General features: G+C 36.5%; 1 protein-coding gene across 1 annotated transcript in view; it reads right to left on the reverse strand.

Moving 5' to 3' along the window:
• Positions 1-236: 236 nt before the first annotated feature.
• Positions 237-22,052, reverse strand: part of LOC117991075 (short-chain dehydrogenase/reductase family 16C member 6-like) — a 51,394-nt gene continuing 29,578 nt past the window's right edge. Inside the window, exons 3-7 of the mRNA XM_034978621.2 lie at positions 13,337-13,461; positions 9,425-9,535; positions 7,084-7,331; positions 5,117-5,233; positions 237-3,699 (exon numbers count right to left, since the gene is read on the reverse strand). Of these exons, the coding sequence (XP_034834512.1) occupies positions 3,519-3,699; positions 5,117-5,233; positions 7,084-7,331; positions 9,425-9,535; positions 13,337-13,461 (782 nt within the window). The 3' untranslated portion in view covers positions 237-3,518. The remainder of the gene's footprint in view (positions 3,700-5,116; positions 5,234-7,083; positions 7,332-9,424; positions 9,536-13,336; positions 13,462-22,052) is intronic.

A 22,052-nucleotide genomic window follows, 5' to 3' on the forward strand; every position in this document is an offset into this window, starting at 1 on the left:
TACGACTGTTGTACGGTACGGTAAAAGATTAAAAAATAATTTATTATCTTTGTACCACGGCCTGATGGTGTAGGTATGTGTGATTGTGAGGAACAAATTAGTTCTGTAAATAAAAAATTTCTAGATGCATATTTGGATTGTTAAACGTTTTAATATAGTGGCTATTATTAAGTTTTATTAATTTTATCGCTATAATTTAATCGATGTTTGCATTAAATAAAAATCGTGACATGATTTTGCATAGTATATTTATTTCGTTGAATTATTTTAATCTCAATTTCCCGAATATTTTCTAACCTTTAAATACAATGATAAAGTTTCCTTTAACTAATCTACCATTTATAAGTTTAAATATTTCGGTAAGTATAAACTCTTTAGATACTTATTTAGTAATATTTTTGTCTTTATGTAGGTAAGGCAATTGAAATTATTTTTAATGTTACGTATACCTATATAATAATCTGTTACTAAGAGTATTGAGTAATTTTAGGTTAACGCAGCACAAACATAAACTTGGCATATTAATCTACATAAAGATATTGATCCTTAAATACCAATAGGTAATTAACAATTATAGTTAATCGGCAAATCAATTGAACAAATTATATAATTATATTAAACTATAGAAGTAGAAAGAGTACCTACGCATTGAATTATTAATGGTTAGGCGAAATGAGATTGGCAAGCTTTATAGGGAGCTTGGGCCACAAATGAATCGGAGCGAAAATAATATTAAACAATAACAAATAGAATCTAACTTTTATTAAGTTTTCAATATATCTGTAGATAGTTATTTTTATATTATATCATGCCTAAAATGACCTTTTTTGTTGGAACTGTGATAGTTATTGGCTCAACCGAAATTGTGTGGCCCAAACTTGCCAATCTTCTTTCAGTAGCTCAAAAACATTTTGTTACGTTACAAAAGGTAACGTTAATAATAGCGGCATACTGTTTTGATTTAACGTTGTTAAAGCGAGCATCAAGCGAAGATGTTACTTTATGGTATTAATAATGGTAGGTATCTAGATTTTTTATTTTATTTTATTCAGATAAATTTAGTCCTTGATTGCAATCTCACCTGGTGGTAAGTGATGATGCAATCTAAGAAGGAAGCGGGCTAACCCGGAAGGAGTATGAAGGGAGTATTTATTAAACCCGTACCCCTTTGGTTTCTACACGGCATCGTACCGGAATGCTAAATCACTTGGCAGCTCGTTTTTTGTCGGTAGGGTGGTAACTAGCCACAGCCGAAATCTCCCACCAGACTAGATCGTAGACACCAGATGACGTTAATGGATGTATGGCCATCGTTATTTTTAACGTTAGCATAACGATACTTTGGTAACTACGAAAAATATACCGGTACCTAAATCAGTTCCCGTATTTAATAAGTATATTTTTATTTCTTAGAAATCAAATTATTTGCCGATTCACACAATTCTCAATTTATTATATCACAATCACTTCGTGATCAATCGCCGTCCACCATTTTCAATAAAATGGAAGACTAAAATAGTACCTAAGTATCTACTTATACATATTTCCACATACGATTCTACCTACAGGTAAGATAATAAACGGTGATGTAAATTTTTATATGTACAAAACAATACCTATAAAACCTTGTAATTGAGCACAGTCTAACCTACTACGGTGTGATTCAAGGCATACCTAAATAACAATAAGAGGTATTCATCGACATTTGGGATACCTACACTAAAACCTTTTATTGAACCGTTGTTATTTTTATCTATCACAATATTACTATACTTATAAATTATAATATATATAAAACATCATAATATAATTAACGAAAAGTACAGCACAGATATTATGCTTTTTCTAAGTACCTACCGCTATTCTTTGTGACTACAATTACGTTGTATTATTACACAAGATGTTTGTGACACTTTATTCCGACTAATTTAAATGGTGTCATTTATAAAATCTCAAAAAATATTATCACTTTATTAATAGGTACTTACTTAACATACAATTGTAGCGAAATTTCATATACCTAGGTAGGTGGAAGAAGATTGTAGGTATATTTTTTTTGTGATTTCGCATTAGATCAGGACAACTAAAATGCGGTGGTGTTTATACTATAGCAAACGGGTAGCTTTCTATACACCACTAATTTTAATAAGGTACCTAAAGAAATCTGCTCAGTCCAAATTCGATACTTAACACGTTTATGGAGTTTAAAAAAATTAAATCGAGTGTCCTAAAATATCCGCAAAAAGTAGCAATAATTGGTCAAAATATTGTTACCGTACCAATTGACGCGCGGCACGGATATGACATTTCCATTTCCTTTATTCGTAGCGTAGCGTAGTAGGGACGTAGTGTGTCCACACAATTATACTATTTTAAAACAAAAACTATAATAAATTGTTAAATTCAAGTTTAAACATATCGATTGTGCAGATTTTATAACAATAATTGTTTTGTTGCGTAATTAAAAAATAGTGGTGTATAGAAGCATTAAAAACATAATAAGTATTATTGAAATTTTGAATTTAGGTATATACACAGTAGAAATACAGTTAGATATTATATCTAATCGACGTAACTTAATAAACTAAATTGCATTGCAACGATCTTTTCTCACTAGAAAGTATATTATATAGAGTTTAAATACCACCACCCTGCAGTATTAAATCTATTAACGTTCATATCTTTTTATTATTGCCACATAATTAATTTAGCACATCTATGAAACATAATATGATTTGGTTGGTCATGACATCCAGATGTCGTAATTTCAGAATCCATTATTATCTATTCTTATTTATTAAGGCATTGTGATTAGGGCTACACAATTACGCACTTAAATCTTGCTAAATTTAAGGCCATTCATTGTAATAAATTCATTTAATTATTTGGATTCCTTCATACATTAGCACTATTGTCCAGGGTTGGGATTTTTTAAAAAGCAAAACACTTTAATTTAAAACTATTTAAGTACATTTGTTTTTTTGAAATAAAAAAACATGTTTAAAACACGTGTTTCAAGTTTTTAAACGGGTGCTTAAAACAATGCTGCCAACCCTGCTATTGTCCGATTGGCGATTGAGGCTCGTCCGTGATACGCTTGCTGCACGGCACGGCCCGGGCATGAACTAGTCCCATAACCGTGCGTCATTTGCATCACTGTTCGATCTCGGCTTAGGGTGCATTTCCACTGACGCTTAGCTGGGCGGAGAGGAGCGGAGCGGATCGTGAATTGTTCAATCATACAGTTTCCACTGATGCGGAGTGGGGATTTCGAACACTGGCCAATTCGCGGTCCGCTCCGCTCCACTCCACCCAGCTCTGCGCAAGTGGAAATGCACCCATAGTGTAATATCCATAAATGAGTGGGTACCTGTGTACATTAAATGGTGTACCGTGTAGTATACATTAAACCTTATAACCCTCCTCGTGTCCTCTTGTTACCCCAAACTATAACATCTTTATAACACCCTATATAATTGCCCTATCTTTAGAAGTAAAGTGGTATGATACAGGCGCGGTCAAACTTGTCTTTCGTGTCTTGATGGAGGCACTACGGTCATTGGTCGGGAATCGTTTTTCACCAAATCGTGGATGTCGTCTTTGTTCAATGCGACGCGATGCGGTCGTTGCATTGGCTGGGGAACCGCATCTGGTACTAAACCGCGTATCAGTTCAGATATGCACGGCCATGGCACGATCCTGTAACCAAAATGACTAAAATTTAAATCCATACAAACATTATAGTTAAATCCATACTAATGCCAAAGTGTTGCGAAAGAGTGTCTGTTTGTCTGTTACCTTTTCATGGCCCATCCTTATCACTGATTTTGACGTGGTACAAAGGTAATCTACATAAGTGACTTAGGCCCGGAGACGGGCATAGGCTAATTTTTTACCCGGTATCTAAATCAAAGAATTCCCACGGGATTTTTAAAAAAACCTACATCCACGCGAATGTGTACTACCTAAATCATCATCATCACTAGGGGGGGGGGAAACTTCACTACCTAAATAATAAAGATTATTATTTAGTTCATTTGTATAATCAAGAAAAAAGCAGATTTACCTACAATGTGAGAGGGTATTTTTGACACAAACTTTTGCTGTTTGACACTATATGAAACAAATATCATATCAATTAGAGCCGTGTTTACATAAAGCATGTGACTGGAACACCTTGAACACTTATTCGACATTTACACCTTAACAATGGTCGTTTTCTCACGCACACGGCACAGTGTTTGTTGAAATAAACTTCGTAGTCTATACAAAATGACTCCTAACGCGCCATTTTAACTCTATGGGTCTCACTGTCATGTCAAAGGCACAGTTCACCTTGGATGAATTATACTACAATCTCTATGACAGTTCACCTTTAAAATAAGGACTAAAATCGTACTTTTGACATGAAATTTGACACATAAACTTAAAATGGCGCATGAGGTGTTAAATATTACGCGTTATACTTCTGTACACGTAGAGCTACGAAATGCACATTACAATAAATTATTTACAATGCATGATTTCGTTTTTGTTTTTAATTCTCACAAAACTTTGCTGAGATATTGAGCACAGCTTAGCAATAACTTATTTTTAGGGTTCCGTATCTGTCGTGTCGTGTCGTCGTGGCCAAAGTTGGCCTTTTCGTTTCTTCCGTACCTCGGAATCGGTTCGGTATCACTAGCGTCTGATTAGAACTCATCTATCTCATAGCATTTGATCTTAATGAGTTGTATGCGGAAGGATCTGGAAACCAACCGCATTACGTTTCATTATGTCTTGTTGAGTGTATAACTATGTGTATTTTCTGTAAATTATCGTCCATTTTGATTTTTATCAGGCGTTTAAAAAAACGCTCCAAATGGGACCGAGACATTTAGTGGAGGACATAAGTCTCACTAGGTACTTCCATTTGTCGTTTCTTTCGTCAATGGGTAGGTATAGTGAGACTGATAAAAAAAATTACAGTCTCAACTCTCAGTATCACCATTGCAATGGGTAATGGAAATGGTGAGATCCACCCCGGAGCGAAGACACAATGAAGTCGCGAGCTAGTGATAGATTATTATTATTGGAAACAGTAAAGAAATCATAAATGCACGTAGATATTACTTACCATTTGAACGGCAGCAACAGTCGGAAGTAGGCAGGCATGACGGCGACATGCTCGTTGGTGCGTATCGCCAGCACCACGCGGTCCGCCACCTCGTTCGAGCTCAGCGTGGGCACGAATCTGGAAATTAATGGCACACGGATAATGAATAGAGGAAGTGAAAATGGAATTACCTTAAAAGTCCTCCGAGCTAGCAGAATATAGGTGATAGGTATAGTTCTAGCTCAAAGTGGGCATGAATCTGGAACTTAACAGCACACGAATAACAAATAAAGGAAGTGAACATGGAATGACCCTTAAAAGTCCTTCGAGCTAGCAGAATTAAAATTAAGAAACAGATTGGTATAGTTCAAACTCAACGTGGACATGAATCTGGAACTTAATAGCATACGAATAATGAATAAAGGAAGTGAACATGCAATGACCTTAAAAGTCCTAACAGAATTAAAAGAAACTGATAGGTAAGTATAGATCGCGCTCAACGTGGGCACGAATCTGAAAATTAATGGCACACGGATAATAAATGCAGAAACAAGGAATGACCCTGAAAGTCCCCTGGGGTAACAGAAATAAAATTAAAGAATTTATAGATATACTTGAGAAATTGGACCAACTTCTGCTGTCCCGATTTTTTTATGATAGGTACCTACAATGAAATAATCCTGAGTCAGTCAGAATAAAAAAGGGTTTCATACCTCAAAAGGAAAAAAGAAACCCTTATAGGATCACTTTGTTGTCTGTCCATCGTGCCTGTCAAGAAAACCTATAGAGTACTTCCCGTTGACCTAGAATCATGAAATTTGGTAGGTACTAGGTAGGTAGGTCTTAGTATAAGTCCTGCAAATTGCTACTGTGCTCGAACCATGTCTCATTAACATCGAAATAAAAATAAAAGCCTGAATTAAAATTTACCATCAGCTCGAAACTTCAGTCTATTGCTGACGTCACTAAAAAGGCGGCCATGCGCATTAGAAATTTGCGGGACTTATACAAGTAAAGGAATAAATCCGAAAACCGTGAATTTGTGGTTACATCACAAAACAAATTAAAATGTGTTCATGAACAAATAATTAGTTTTTTTCAATTTTCAAAGGAAGATAACTTTAGATAACTATACCAAGTTGGGTATCATATAAAAGGGCTTTACCTGTACATTTTAAAGCAGATTTTTATTTATTTTTATGCATAAGTAACAGTTTTTTATTTATTGTGGAAAATGTCGAAAAAATACGACTGTAGTACGGAATCCTCGGTGCGCGAGCCTTACTCGCACTTGGCCTGTTTTTTGATTGTAATTATAATATTTATAAAGTAATTATAATTATGCGCCAAACAAAACAAAAAATGTATTAAATGATATTTTAAGCCATAAAATGTCATTTTGAATTTTTCACTTCCTCCAACCAATCAACAAAAAACTAATCTGAACTTGGATACTTCGTTGTTTCTGAGTAATTGGTCGTTTCTATTCATTTCGTAGTCTCACCACACAGGTTTTCAAATTATGATATCATAGTCTAAGATTCTTAGCCTGTAATAAAATATTTTTGAATGCGCTACAAAAAATTAGTGGGAACTGATGGATGGTTAATTATTTTACCATAATTATCCAGTTTATTTAGATAGGTATACCTAAACCCTTTTTTGTGGAACCAAATGGAGATTTGGATTCACACTTTGTGATAATCTTTTTAAAATCTATGTAGGTACCTATATAAAAGGAAAAACTGACTGACTGATCTATCAAATGCACAGCTCACTACTGGGCGGATCAGGCTGAAATTTGGCAGATTAGCTATTATGATGTAGACATCCGCTAAGAAAGGATTTTTGAAAATTCAGACGAAGTTGCTCGAATAAGCTAGTATAATATATGCACTTAAATATCTTTGTTCTGGAAGGTTGGTTTTAAAATATAATGATTTAAAATCTAGTTTGAAACTTGAGACTCACCTACGACAAAATCTCACCTTGAATTCACCTCTTCAAACATTCCAGTTGCACGTATAAAGTACGGGCATATAAGCGACGTGTGAACGCCCTTGACTCCTTTGACTTCTAACTCTAGTCTTAAGGCTTCGTCGAAGCCGCAAGCCGCAGATTTTGATGAGCAATAGTCCACCAACTTCGCGACTCCAACGTGGCCGGCCATGGATGCTATAGTAACTATGTGCCCCTCGTTCTCCTCGATCATTGCTGGCAAGAATGCTTTCACTGTCTGAAAATCAAGATTTAAAAGCCATCTTCATAATTTTTTTTAATAGAGATAGCGAGCAAACGATCAGGCGGGTCACCTGATGTTAAATGATTACCGCCGCCCATGAACATTTGCAGCACCAGAGGAACCGCCGATGCGTTGCCGGCCTTTAAGGAATTTGTTGGTCCGCCCCTTGAATAACCCCATGTTGTAATCTAGTGGGAACACCGCCGATGGGAGTTGGTTTCACAGTTTGCATGTGCGTGGAAAGAAGGATCTGGCACAGCGAACAGTCGAAGTGTACCAGACACCCAGGTGGTGAGGGTGAAATTCCTTACGGATTCATTATGATCAACCTTACCCATTGCTGGCTCACTACAGAGCAAAGGTCTCCTCCCAGAGTGAGGAGTGTTTTGGCCAGTCTACCACGCTGGCCAAGTGCGGACTGGCCAACTTCACACGCTTTTGAGAACATTGTGGAAATCTCTTAGGCATGCAGGTTTCCTCACGATGTTTTCCTTCACCGTTAAAGCAAGTGATATTTAATTACTTAAAACGCACATAACTCCGAATCTTTAGAGGTGCGTGCCCGGTATCGACTCCCCGACCTCCGATCAGGAGGCTATCATAGTTTCAAAGTCAACGTCAAGATATTTTATTTCAAAGTAGGTAAATTCTGCACATCATTAATCAATGTGTCGGAAACGTGACGGACTTTTTTCTCAGAAGTTAACCCTTGACCTCACCTAGTGGCAAATGGTGACGCAGTCTACAGTCGCAGCATTGTACCGGAACGCTAAATAGATTGCCGGCACGTCTTCGCCGGCAAAGCGGTAACTATAGCCACGGTCAAAGCCACCGACAGATCGGAGAAAAGTTAAAAATCATTAATCGCCAAATTTTACACCGACTTTTACAAAGAGATGTCTCTGTCGTTGAGACCGACAAAACGTCACATAGGTATGAGTGACAGAGACAACGCTCTACAAATCCGAAATCTCATTTTAAAGGTCGATGTACAATATTTCTTGCCGCCTACTTGTACCACTGCCAGAAATTGAATCTGGGACCTCGCACAGCGCTCAACACTGCGACGGAGGGAGGAAGGAGACTTTGACCTATGGGCTCGTACTTACTTACATATTACTATCTAGTTTTATGATAGGGTAGATAATGACTAATGTGTATAATTAGAAGACAATTATCTGTATTTATTGTACCTCCATAAATATATCATCAATATAATATGACATATTGACAGGTGTATTTATGTAAGTATAACGAAATACCTACCTATGTAATAGTTAGAAAAATATATATAAGTATGAACTTAATATAAACGAGTTAAATAAAGGTAAAACTATAGATTATTTAATGAAATAAAAGAACCGGCTAGCATCTAATAATATTATTATAAGAGCCACGTGTATTTTAATGCTGGAACTGACCTACAAGTCTGATTCTACGAAACAGTGTTTTTTGTTAACCAGTTTTGTGTAACATTTTCATGTAAAAATGGATTTGATTTATTCTTCCGTATTTTATATAAACGGTAATTAGAAACGGGTAAGTGACGCGCTACGAACGGCGCTTAGATGTTTAAACTGCGATAAAGAAAAAACCAATATTTAACTAAATACGAATAGGTACATTAGGGCTGAAGCTGATGCCTTTCTTGCATCTTGGCCTGAGCCAATATATAGTACGCGGACATGTCGAGATGGCAATCGGGGAGGGAACGCCCCGCATACTCGCATACCCGCAAAGCCCCCGCACTAATTCGGTGCGTGCGAGCGCGGGTGACGTATACCTACCTAAATATTCATTTTTTTCCGAAATTTTTCACACCACAAGAGAGATAGTTTTCGAGATTAGTTTCGAGATCAATGAATTTCATTTTAAAAAGGTCAATTAGTAAAGTACTTCCTCAAAGGTCACACAAATAATTGCCACTAACATAAAAATGTAAAATAAAGTTCAGCATGCTCTTTGTCAGATTGCGACTAATATATCTGCACACAATATTCGGTTTCGAGATATTCGTAATTTGTTAGTGAGCCGTAATATACTATATACGATTTATTTTTAATTAAAATAAAAACTATCACACATACCCAAAAATGCGATAAGATGTTGACGTCAAAGGTCCTCTGTATTAGATGGTCCGGAGTGTCCAGTAAATATTGTCCAGACACCACCCCGGCATTGTTTATGAGAAGGGACACCTGTTGGCAAAAAAATGGGAAAAAATAATCGATATGTAATTTTTGAAAACCTTAAATTAGAAATGTTGCCGCTGAACCGCGTAAACCAGTTAGTTTCTGTAGACCAAGTCAGCAAAAGCAAAAAATTTTAAAAATTGTTTGTCCTAGGTAATCTGCAATCTAATGATCATTCAAATCATTAAAATATATAAATCTTCGTAGTAAATGATAATTATCTAAGTTTATAAATTAACGTTGGTAGGTACTTATAAGATTAGGTCGAAAGTGGCCCAGAATAAAATCTGAGCACCTCAACTTTAAGCAGTCTTGGTTGTCCCTGTGCCAGTTCAATAAAAGCTAAGTAGGTACAGCCAATTCTTGCTGGAAATATCATCGTGCTCTGATTACTAGGAGTCTTATAGTGCTAAAAAAATTACAAGACATTTCACCGCGATTAATAGCCTCATCTGGTGACAGAAGGGCTGGCTCATTTTCTGCGCAGCGGATCAGCCTGGCAGTGCAGCGCTTAAATGCAGCCAGTATTCTTGACATCATTCCATACGCGGCCGGGCATGATTTGTATAGTATAATTAGATAAAGCTAGCTTTAAGTTTTATTGTAATATTTTCATTTTCATTAAAAAAATAAAAAATATTTTGCCATTTTTCAGATTAAAACTCTCGAGAAACCTCTATACGTTGTGATCGTTTTGGGAGGATCATAGTTAGTCATTGTACCTACCTACCTATAGTACGCGACAGGTTGAAATGGCAATCGGGGAGAGAACGCCCCGCACATAATAATATGCACAGCCCTCGCGCTAACCCGGTGCGTGCGAGCGCGGGTGACGTGTGGGACCTGTGGGTGTGCACTCAGGGCGTCCCACCGCCTCATACCCTTATTGCCATTTCAACTTATCGTGTAGTACATAATTACCTATGTGTAAGTATAAGTTAGATAGGAACTTACAGTACGCGGCCAAAAGTGATGAACATCGATCTTTAGAAGGAGATAGCAGATTTGTAGAGCACTGTCTCGGTCGTTGAGTCCGGCAAACCGTCATAATATGGGTATGAGTGACGGAGACAACGCTCTACAAAGCTGAAATGTCATACTAAAGGCCGATGTTCATCACTTTCGGCCGCGTACTGCAAGTTCCTATCTAACTTATACCTACTTAGCTCTGTACAGATGATTTTAACTGGCTATCGATTGTTTAAGTGTTTTTATATGGTATTGTATAAACCATAGCTACCTATTGGCAACGTTTCAACTGTTTTGAACAATTGAAAAACTTGAACAAAGAATCGGTTAGTATATTCTAACCACAATGTATTCTTATGTTGTTACAGACATTTGTTTAAATACCACGTTAATACCTACTTAAATAATATTTCCAAGCTTATTTAGTTGCTTAAAAGCGTAAAACCAAATTAGTATCTGACTGCGAAAAATATTTGGCAAATGGTGTACCTACCTAATCATAAACCATCATAAATTACAATTATTTTAAAGTTTGACACGTTCAATAAACATAAAGGTTTTTATTGGTTTTTTTTTACATTGCGTTGCGTTAATGTTTTAACCGTCGGTATAGGTAGCTTTTTATACCTACCTAAAGTATAGTATGCGACAGGTCGAGATAGCAATCGAGGTATGAGGCGGAGGAACGCCCCGCACAGCGCACACCCGCACGACATCCGTGCTCGCCCGCACCGGGTTAGTGCGGGGGCTGTGCGGGTATTTCCCTCCCCGATTTCCATCTCAACCTGTCGCGGACTATAGGTACTAAACGCTGTTTTTAGAGTTCCGTACTCGAAGGGTGCCAACGGGACCCTATTACTAAGCCTCCGCTGTCTATCCGTCCGTCTGTCTGTCAACGGGCTGTATCTCATGAACCGTAATAGGTAGAGAGTTGAATTTTATTTTGAAAAATCTGCCAATCTGCACTTGGTTAGCGTGGTAGACTATGGCCAAACCCTTTTCTTATGGAGAGGAGACCCGTGCTCAGTAGTGAGGCCGAACGGGTTGGTCATGGACATGATGGTGATGGTGATGAAGTATTGCTATTGCATCTATAACAACAAATCTTATTATTCCTTGTACAATAATACGGAACCCTTTGTGTGGGAGGTTTTGTCGCACTTGACCGATTTTTAAATGTTGTTGAACTCTGGTTCTTGACCAAGACCAAAGTAAACTGTACAGATTTTTAAACTACAGTAAATAACTAACTGTAAATTACTGTTTGCTGGTATAATATCCTGAGTACATTATTATACTTATTATAGCCTGAGTACATTTTGTAGCCACTAGACAGAATGATGACACAAAATAGAAAAACCGGCCAAGTGCGAGTCAGGCTCGAACAATGAGGGTTCTGTACTACAGTCGTATTTTTTCGACATTTTGCACGATAATTCAAAAACTATGATGCATAAAAATAAATAAAAATCTGTTTTAGAATGTACAGGTGAAGACCTTGCATATGGTACCCCACTTGATGTAGTCACTCACTTCGAAAGTTGAAAATACTAATTATTACTTCATGACCACAATTTTTTTTTTGTGTGATCTAACCCTAAATTCGCGGTTTTCAGATTTTTCCGAAATGTCAGCTATAAGATCTACCTACCTGCCAAATTTCATGATTCTAGGTCAACGGGAAGTACCCTGTAGGTTTCTTGACAGACAGACGGACAGACAGACAGACAGACAACAAAGTGATCCTATAAGGGTTCCGTTTTTCCTTTTGAGGTACGGAACCCTAAAAACGTCTTATTCAATACGGATTAGTATAATCTTGTGGTTTCGTAGATATCGTAGAGCTTTTGAGCATGTAGACTATTTTACTTAGTAGTAGATTACGTTACGTTATACTCTTAATAGGAAGTTACTTCTCCTTTACCTAGGTTTTATACTTACTTTACCAACGCCAAAAAGCCAAAACATGCAAATACAGGGGTCTAGGCTCCGAAAATGATTTTGTCCCATTCGGTGTCGAGACCCTTGGTCCGTGGGGTCCTAGCGCTATAAGACTTTTTAAGGAAATAGCAAAAAGGTTAGTCGACATCACAGGAGACTGAAGAGCTGGCAGCTACCTCGGACAAAGAATTAGCCTAGCAATTCAAAAGGGGAACGCTGCCAGTATCTTCGGAACCTTGCCTAAAGGGACTCCTTTTAATAATATATTTTAGTTATAATATTATATTTTTTAAGGGTTTAGTTTTAGTTTTAGTTTCATTGTTTTAAATTTTTAAGATAATTGTTATTTATAGTTATAATTTAAAAATTATAATATGTAGGTATTTGTGAAATAAAGTCATTCTAACTTTACCAACGTCTTGGTCAACTTGTTTTGCGACTCGATAGATGTCGTCCTGTTTAGTGAGATCCACGATGTTATGAAGCATAGACTTACACATCACTGTTATGAAGTAAATCTTTTTTTTCGGATTGAGTATGCTGCGGCTCGAAGAAATAATTAGAGAGGTCGGGGGGCAACGTCCTCCTAAGGGAGTCTCCTGTGACGTGCGGACCACGGCAGGATGACGTTGGGATGGGTGGGTTGGTTGGACTGGTTAGTCCGTACGCCCCCCGAGGCCATTGCGTGAGTCCACGTCCGGGTGACGTTAGAAATCGGGGATACGAAGTTACTAAACCCTCGTAGCTATAGTTTTAAGTTTGCGTAATAATTATCACCACTATATCTTAGAAATCCAACATCTGCCATCAAAAAGAGTTATTAATTACCTATTTTGAATAAATCATTTGACTTTGACTTTGACTTTGACTCTTATGTTACCTAGGTTTCATACTTACTTTACCGACGTCTTGGTCGACTTGTTTTGCGACTCGATAGATGTCGTCCCGTTTAGTGAGATCCACGATGTAGCCGAAGCATTTACCTCCTACTCCTTTGACTAATTTCACTGTATCTTCAAGCCCTGAAACCAAGTAAATTTTAATTATTATTATTATAATATATTATTTCATCTAGAGGTGACACCTACTAGTACCTACTAGGTACCTAGTAATAAACATCTAATCAATCTTTAGAGTAGTTATTGCTGATTTTTATGTTTTACATGTAAGTGCTACCGTGCCAAGTACCTAGACAACTTTGTGCTAAAACGTTGGTTTCACATCATTAAAGAAGATATTAGACGTATTCTTAATTAAATAAATTATTGTTGGCTTTAAAGGTATTTCCGTTATGGAGATATAAGAGCCAACGCATGCCTACCGAGTTGATTGAGCCGAGATGCAGCGTCTTCTTTGATAACAACTTAGTAGGTAGGTAGGTACAACCCGTTTACTAAAAGAATGGATCTGGCGTCGATTAAAAATTAAAAACTCAACAAGTGGCAGACAAAAATTCGTAGTACATGAGTGTGTATCAGTGACAAAGATGCGAACATACACGCACTACGAATTTTTGTCTGCCACTTGTTGAGTTTTTAATTTTTAATCGACGCCAGATCCATTCTTTTAGTAAACGGGTTGTACCTATTTACTTTGATACCTATATGGTAGAAATTGGTAAGTATACCTAATGCCGCCACCTCCAAGCCAAAATAAATGTTTAGTTTAGTAACAAAAGAATACCAATCACACTTCTTTACAAGAATATTCTGGATAAAACTACTTAGTGGTCTGCGAGTTTGTTTAGGTTTTTTTTTTACTTAAAGTTAGCACTTGACTGCAATCTCAATTTCTCACATATTTGTTAGTGACGAAGCAAGTCAAGGATTAGGTAGGTATGTAGTATGTACATAAATCACTCAAATAGCTATGCACTTGCCAAAATTAAGTGTCCATACTCGATCGTTCTGATCAAATCAGAAATGAGGAGATCTGTAGGAGAACTAGAGTAACCGAACTCCCAAGGTGCTGGAATGGCGACCTCGCACCGGTAGACGCAGTGTTGGAAGACCCCCCACTAGGTGGACGGACGACATCAGACGAGTCGCAGGGAGCCGCTGGATTCAGGCGGCGCAAGACCGTGGCATGTGGAAGTCCCTACAAGAGACCTATGTCCAGCAGTGGACGTCTATCGGTTGATGATGATGATGATGACGCGAAGAAAAGTCCGATCAAAAAAATTAACCACTAAAAGACGATTATAATACCGCGCTTCCACATAAAGTTAATAAATCATAAAGTCTATTAACTTTCCTTGAGAGCTCTTTCCAGCACGTATCGCCTACTTTGATATGATTATAAAGCAACGGTGCAAGTTATTACTAGAAAAGTTGCATTATAGAAGTTCCCCTATTCTGTTGATCTCTCTATAAACCTTTCTCGATTAATAATTACTAAGTCCTGTTTTCAATGATATTTTATTTTACATTCACTACATCTTTGCAAAACTTCCTCATATCCTTATTACCTTCAATATAGGTACCTATATATTTTTGCCATAGTCCTATAAAAGGAATAAGCTTGTTAAAACTTTTTTTTACATCCTGGTTAATTAACAGTAGGTAGATGTACTGAAATACGTCAACGATCCTTAATGATTTTATAAATACGCTTATTTATACCTTTTGTAAGTCATTTTGACCCAGCAGAAGGCCCTACTGGTTAAAACCATGTCACCCCACAAAAACCAATCAGTTATCTAAGAATGCATTTCTTCTGCGATGTTGCAGTTCATGGTACGGGCTGCGGACACAATGTGGCTTTATGTTGTACACAATTTCGAAACTAAATAGACAGATAAAAATAAAGTGCCATCCTTTTCCACAGCGAATATTATGAAAGGGATAGACCTGTTTTAGATTACATTTAGACCTGTCATTTGAGTTAAGGTTATAGATTTTGTACAACAGAATTAGTTAGTTACCTACAACGTGTAATTCATAGACATAGCACTATTAGTACTTCTACTTAGTAGGCGTAACGCTGGGCCCTGAGTCACGCCTTATGATTTTTCATATACATAAAGAATGCCAAACAAAAAAGACGTGACATATTTCTTATCGTCACAAGCCACTTCTGTATAAACCGTGCCTTACGGACCTGAAATGTGACTGGAAATAATTAATAATCTCATTTGCATTTCAATTTTAATGATGTGAAGTGAATGTCCCTTTGTCCACTTAATTAAATTTAATTTTATGATAAGTATACCACAAGGTTTTTGCACAAGAACTATAAAAATAAATAAATAAAATGTTGATCATACCTACGATACCTACTCTATGAAGAAATAAAAAGGCTTTAGGCCCTTCATACATTACGATACTCACAAGAGACGATACCGCAGTCGCATGCCAGTAGAATACATGTTTGCTACTCGAGCTTCGTACATTATGCTACTAAAAACAAAGAATTCTTCTTGAACTTTAATGTCAAACTGCTGATCCGTCGCCATTTTGCCGAGATTCGTAGGAGACGCGACGCACGGGCGACGACAAGGTGGGTATAAATAGTTTTAAGGGTGTTGGAAAATAAATACCAACAGGACATTTCGATTTTAAAAAAAAGGTGGGTATCGCGAGACTAGTTGCAGACGCGTAGGATACCGGTAGCAAAGTATGCGAATCATCATACAAAATATGTATGTGAGATACTCCTCAGCGACTCATCTTCGAGACTCGCGTAGGATACTAGTCGTCTGTAAGTATCGTAATGTAAGAAGGGCCTTACATTTATGATAGCTTTTAAATTTTTTTTTTATTATAGAGTTATATTACTCTTGACCGAGTACACTTGAAAACAAGTGGCCGATCCATTTACACATTGCGTGAATTACCGGAATTCTGTTCACCTTGACTGACCACTATCATTTGGTTCTGGGGCAATGTTTCGCAACCACATGAAAACAAAGCGAATGCGCGAAAACTCACAACCAAGCTATAGGTCATAAACGTTGTAAAAATTAAATTGAAAATACGTTCCGAATAGTCATATAACTATTTGTATGGTAGCTTACGCACTAGATCCGACTTCCGTCATCTGAGTTCTCTCCGTCGCGCGTCGCCCGTGAAAATACCTTGGATGTGCCTCGGAGTGGCCTCGGATTCACATCGGACATAAATGACGTGTCACTGTCCACTGAATAGACTGAATAGCTTGTATTTGGATCAGAGATCGAATTAGTGCGTTAGCAATATCCGGATCCGGACCAAGTTTTTTTTTTATATCCGTATTTTCACGGATTCGTATCGGATGAGTGCGTAACCGCTCTTACTATTAAAAAACTACCTACTAGACTAGGTGCCATTAACAGTTGCTTAGTACCTACTGAATAAAAATACTTTCATAGTATATCAAAGTTTTTCGGTACTGGGGCCTGGGTAGTAACTGAACGGTGGCGTGTCACACGACCCTCTTACAAGGTTTTTTTTTTTTCAGATACAAGTTAGCCCTTGACTGCAATCTCACCTGGGAGCGGGCTAACCTGGAAGGAGTATGGCAGTTTTTATTAAACCCATACACCTTTGGTTTCTACACGGCATCGTACCGGAACGCTAAATCGCTTGGCGGCACGGCTTTGCCGGTTAAGATATTATTGGCGACATCATCCAGAGCACTATGCTTGCTATAAATTTAATGATAATAATGATGTTCAAACTGAATAACACTCTCGTTAATAGTTAATACATTTAATGACTAATTAAAACCAATTCAGAATAAAATTGTGAAGGTAATAAAATTGAGCCTTTTCGAGCCTCGATAGCTCAACGGGTAAAGGAGCAGTCGGATATCCGAAAGGTCGCCGTTTTGTCGTACCCTACTCATAGCAGCTTTACACGTGGTTGGAGGGGAATGGGGAATATTAGTCATCATGATAAACATGGCCATTTTTGTTAAACCATTACATATTTGTTCCTGAAATAGGTATAATAACATAAAATATCAATAGATATAGGCACATAAATGCACTGTGACAATATTAGCAGTGCCAACTGCCAACACCAAATAGCGGAGGTAGATACCATTTTGAATATTTCAACACTATACCTTTAGGTAGATTGGGTCATGTTTGCTGTTCAAATATTTATTTATTGACTGTTAGAAATGCTCAAAATCGTACATATTGATTTTCCAGTTAACCTTTATTACATTAGTGAAAATACCGTTGGCTTCATAGCGAAATTGATAGCTTAGTTCGTTCACCTCTCACGAGAATTTTGGATTGCTGAAATTGCGTCTAGGGATGTTTTTAAGATTTGGCGCCCGAAGGCAATAAAGACTTAAAGTCGACAATTATACAGATGAAATAATTGGTAATGACTGTAATTCAACTGTAATTTTTTTTAATTTTTTTTTATTCGTTTTTATTGTAGAGACATCTCATATACTACGGGCTACGGCTAATTTAACGCAGCTAACACAATTAATAATTAATCAGTGAAATATTTTCCTCCAGTTCCGCACGTGTAACTTTAAAGGAAAAACTAATTTAGATAAGTGGCGATGAAAAGTAGTGTACCTAATTACAATGTCGGTACTACAAAAATAGTTTTAAAAGTTAAATTCAAGTTTTAATTAAAAAAAAAAATAGCCACTGATGATTTGATAAACAATTTGGTAGATAGGGAAAAAAATTTTACTTACACAATAAATAAATGGATACTTGTGCGTACTTAAACCATCTATGACGTGCTTTGACGTGGGTATTACTAAGATTAATCTTATCTGTAATACACGTATTAGATCTAAGCCAAAAAGTAAAAAGTATATTACTATGGAAACATTTCGTCAAAAAAACTATACAATTTGTAACAAATAGCAACGTTGATAAATAATTTATCGGCAGCGTACGGATAGGATTGACGATTTTGATTACCTCCCGTGGTATTGTTAGTAGGAGGTCCCGGGTTCTATTCCCGGCAGGGGATTGAAATTTTATAATTTCAATATTTCTGGTCTGGTCTGGTGAAAGAGGCTTGGGCCGTGGCTAGTTGCCACCCTACCGGCAAAGCCGTGCCGCCAAGCGATTTAGCGTTCCGATACGATGCCGTGTAGGAACTAAAGGAGAATAGGTTTACCCGCATTAATCTTAGATTGCATCATCACTTACCAACAGGTGAGATTGCACTCAAGGGCTAACTTGTGTCTGAATAAAATAATAATAAAGATTATTTTTATTTCTGCCATAAGACTTATGCGTAACCGAGATATTTAAGTAAGTATATGAATATGGGTAGGTAAGTATATGACCAAAATTTCAAGTGGGGCAAAGTAGTCATCAAAGGCTAGGTCTGTTACAAAGTATAGTCAACATACAGAGTTTATTCGCCACTCTTTGACAATATTAGAATATGCGAGTTTTATGGGCATTCAAAACATCACTTCAATATGATTAGGTACCACAAGGTACCTAGGCCTAGGTACATAGATAGTGTGTACAGTAAGAGAGGTAGTGTGTATTTACGAGCTTGCTTTCTCTCAATTTGCAAATAGTAAAATGAAGAGTGTTTAAATTGTAGAAAAGAGTCTACGATTTTGGCATGCCTGTGATTTATTTTTAGAGTTTCGCGTACGACTAAAATATGAAAAACTGAACCCTTATAGGATCACTCGTATACCAAAAAGTGTTCGTCTGCTATATTATGTTCGTCTGCCAATTTTCTACTTTACTGAACTGATTTAGTTATTTGGTATGAATTTCTGTGACTCAAACTCGGGCGTGTAAAGTAAATACACAAATTATTAATTTGGAGGCCAATTTAAAAATAAAGTTTTACAAACTGAACTGTACCGTGTGACATATGAAAATATGATGAAAGAGCTTGTTGTGACGGCCTAAAATGTATTTTTTGTAATTTAAAAAGTTATATTAGGAAAATAGAATTGACTATTTCTCTTCTATATTATCTGCTACTACTGAGCCTAAAATTAAAATAAAAACTTACGTCATATCCCGGCCCTTTCCACGCGAGTTCATCTCGCACTTGGCCGGTTGTTTTCTTAGTTCATTTCACGATAAGTACCTAAGCGGAACGTCCGTTTATCTCTTACAGCCGCACTCAGAGTCGCTAATTGCTAATTGTTACTTAAGATTGAGTTAAACGAGACAGAGCTATATCTCTAACATAAATTTGTCTCGATACCTATTGCGATCGATTGAAAACCTATAGCGTACTTCCCGTTGACCTAGGCAAATTTGGCAGATAGCTGTAGGTCTTATAACATAAGTAAAGGAAAAATCAGAAAGCCTTGAATTTGTGGATACATCTACACTAAATTGTAGTTTTTTTGTACCTAAAGTATTTTTTAGATGTTTTTTATTTTAAACATGAATCACAGATTTTTTTACGTTCTCTAATAGAATTTGAACAACTCCATTAAATAATACGGAACCCTAAAAATGAACAAGATATCTACATTATGTTCTGCATTATTCAGATTTTTGTCGCATGTTACTAAGGCGTAGGTATCTTACTATACTTGTACGAGTTATCCTTGATCTCTTTAGGCCAAGTTGGTATAAAAGTACCTTCAACCTCACTGGATTACTTAGCTCCATTAAATTAAAAAATAAATTGACTTCGCAATAACACGGTGTAATATATTATAATTAATTATTATTAATTTATTATAACCTTACAAACGCGATGTAAATCGATTTTTATGACTATATAAACTCTTGTTTAAAAATCACTTATTGGTATTATAGTCATCGCAAAATCTTACGTAAAGTAGCCCCTTACAGGATCACTTAGTTGTCTGTCTGTCAGACTGTCCTAGAAACCTATAGCCCTATAGGGCACTTCCCGTTGACCTAGAATCATGAAATTTGGCAGACAGGTAGGTCTTATAGCATAGGTAAGGGGAAAAATCTGAAAACCGTGAATTTGTGTAGACATCACACAAAAAATATTAAAATGTGTTCATGAACAATTAATTATTATTTTCAATTTTGAAAGTAAGATTATACCAATTGGGGTGTCCTATGAAAGGGGTTGATCTGTATATTCTAAAACAGATTTTTATTTAATTTTATCCACAACAGTTTTTGATTTATCGTGCAAAATGTCGAAAAAAATACCTTTCGCCCTCCTTATCTCCGAAGTTTATCAATCAAATAATCTGAAATAATTACGGTCGATAGAAATTTATGTATATTTTACAGTAAAAATACCTCTACAAACAAAGTTAGTTTTGCGGTTCGTTAACAAAAGTGTTTTTTACCGTAGTACGGAACCCTCAGTGCGCGAGTTTAACTTGGCCAGGTTTTTTTAAATGAAAATGTTACAGTAAAACTTACTATAGTAAACTACTTAAACTGACCTTATTAATTAATCACTGTACAATTAATCATGTCCGCATGTTACGGTGCCAAGAAAACTGGCTGCATTTTGCAATGAAGTAATAGGTATAACTGATTGTAATCCATACTAATATTACAAATGCGAAAGTGTGTCTGTCTGTCTGTCTGTCTGCTAGCTTTTCACGGCCCATCCGTTTAACTGATTTCGATGAAATTTGGTACAGAGATAGCTTGCATCCCGGGGAAGGATAAAGGCTACTTTTGATCCCGGAAAATCTTCCCACGGGATTTCAAAGATTGAAATCCACGCGGACGAAGTCGCGAGCATCATCTAGTTACTTATAAGAAAAATCAGCCAATGCACAATGTTTTAACCTTTATATTTTCGATACCAGACAGATTTTTTTGGGACCAGTCGCAAATGCATTAACGCCCAATTTTTTTATGCGTTAATCATACAAGTTTTTTTTGCCTTTGACATTGATTGATTGGCACCTAACAATTATCCAAAAGTCATATTATTATTACAATACTAGCTGACCCGGCGAACTTCGTACCGCCTAACAGTCGATTCTTTTTTTTTTTAATACTTACAATTTTTTTTAATTTTTCTCTCCGTAAGAACCATCGTCGTACTTCAAGGAATATTATAAAAAAAGAATTACCGAAATCGGTGCAACTATTTTCGAGATTTGCGATGAGTAACTTACATTATGTTTTCTATATGATACAAACATTGAGTAGTTTCTTTTTTAAAATTATTTAAAGGAATTTTAAATTAGGTAAATGACTATTAAATATAACGCGTAAAATTTAAGTCCTCACGCGCCATTTTAACTTTTTGTATGATTTTTTGGTCAAAAGTGCGACTTTAGTCCTTATTTTAAAGGTGAGCCGTTTTGACATGACTGTTGACCCATAGAGTTAAAATGGCGCGTGAGGAGTCAACTACTACTGCGTTTACAATAATTAGCAAAAAACTTAGCAGAGTCAAACATCTACAATAATTTATTGTATCTAACTAGCAGACGGGAGTTCAATGTTGTTTTTTTATCATTCGTAATAATTCATTAAGGATTTTTTTGTGGGTTTTAGCCTTTTTTTGTTTATCTAAAATACTGCCGTTTAGCTGATGCTAAAATAACTTAAATCGGTCAAGTACGAGTCGAACTCGAATACACGAAGGGTTCCCGTACCTACCATCGTACTAGAAATAACACTTTTTAAGTATAACAATAGGCAATAAGTTTTTTTATTTTCATGGCAGCCATGTTGAATTTTCAATCATTTGTTACTATAACGGCAATAGAA

The sequence above is a fragment of the Maniola hyperantus genome, chromosome 19, assembly GCF_902806685.2.
Source record: "Maniola hyperantus chromosome 19, iAphHyp1.2, whole genome shotgun sequence".
In the NCBI taxonomy this organism is placed as follows: Eukaryota; Metazoa; Arthropoda; class Insecta; order Lepidoptera; family Nymphalidae; genus Maniola; species Maniola hyperantus.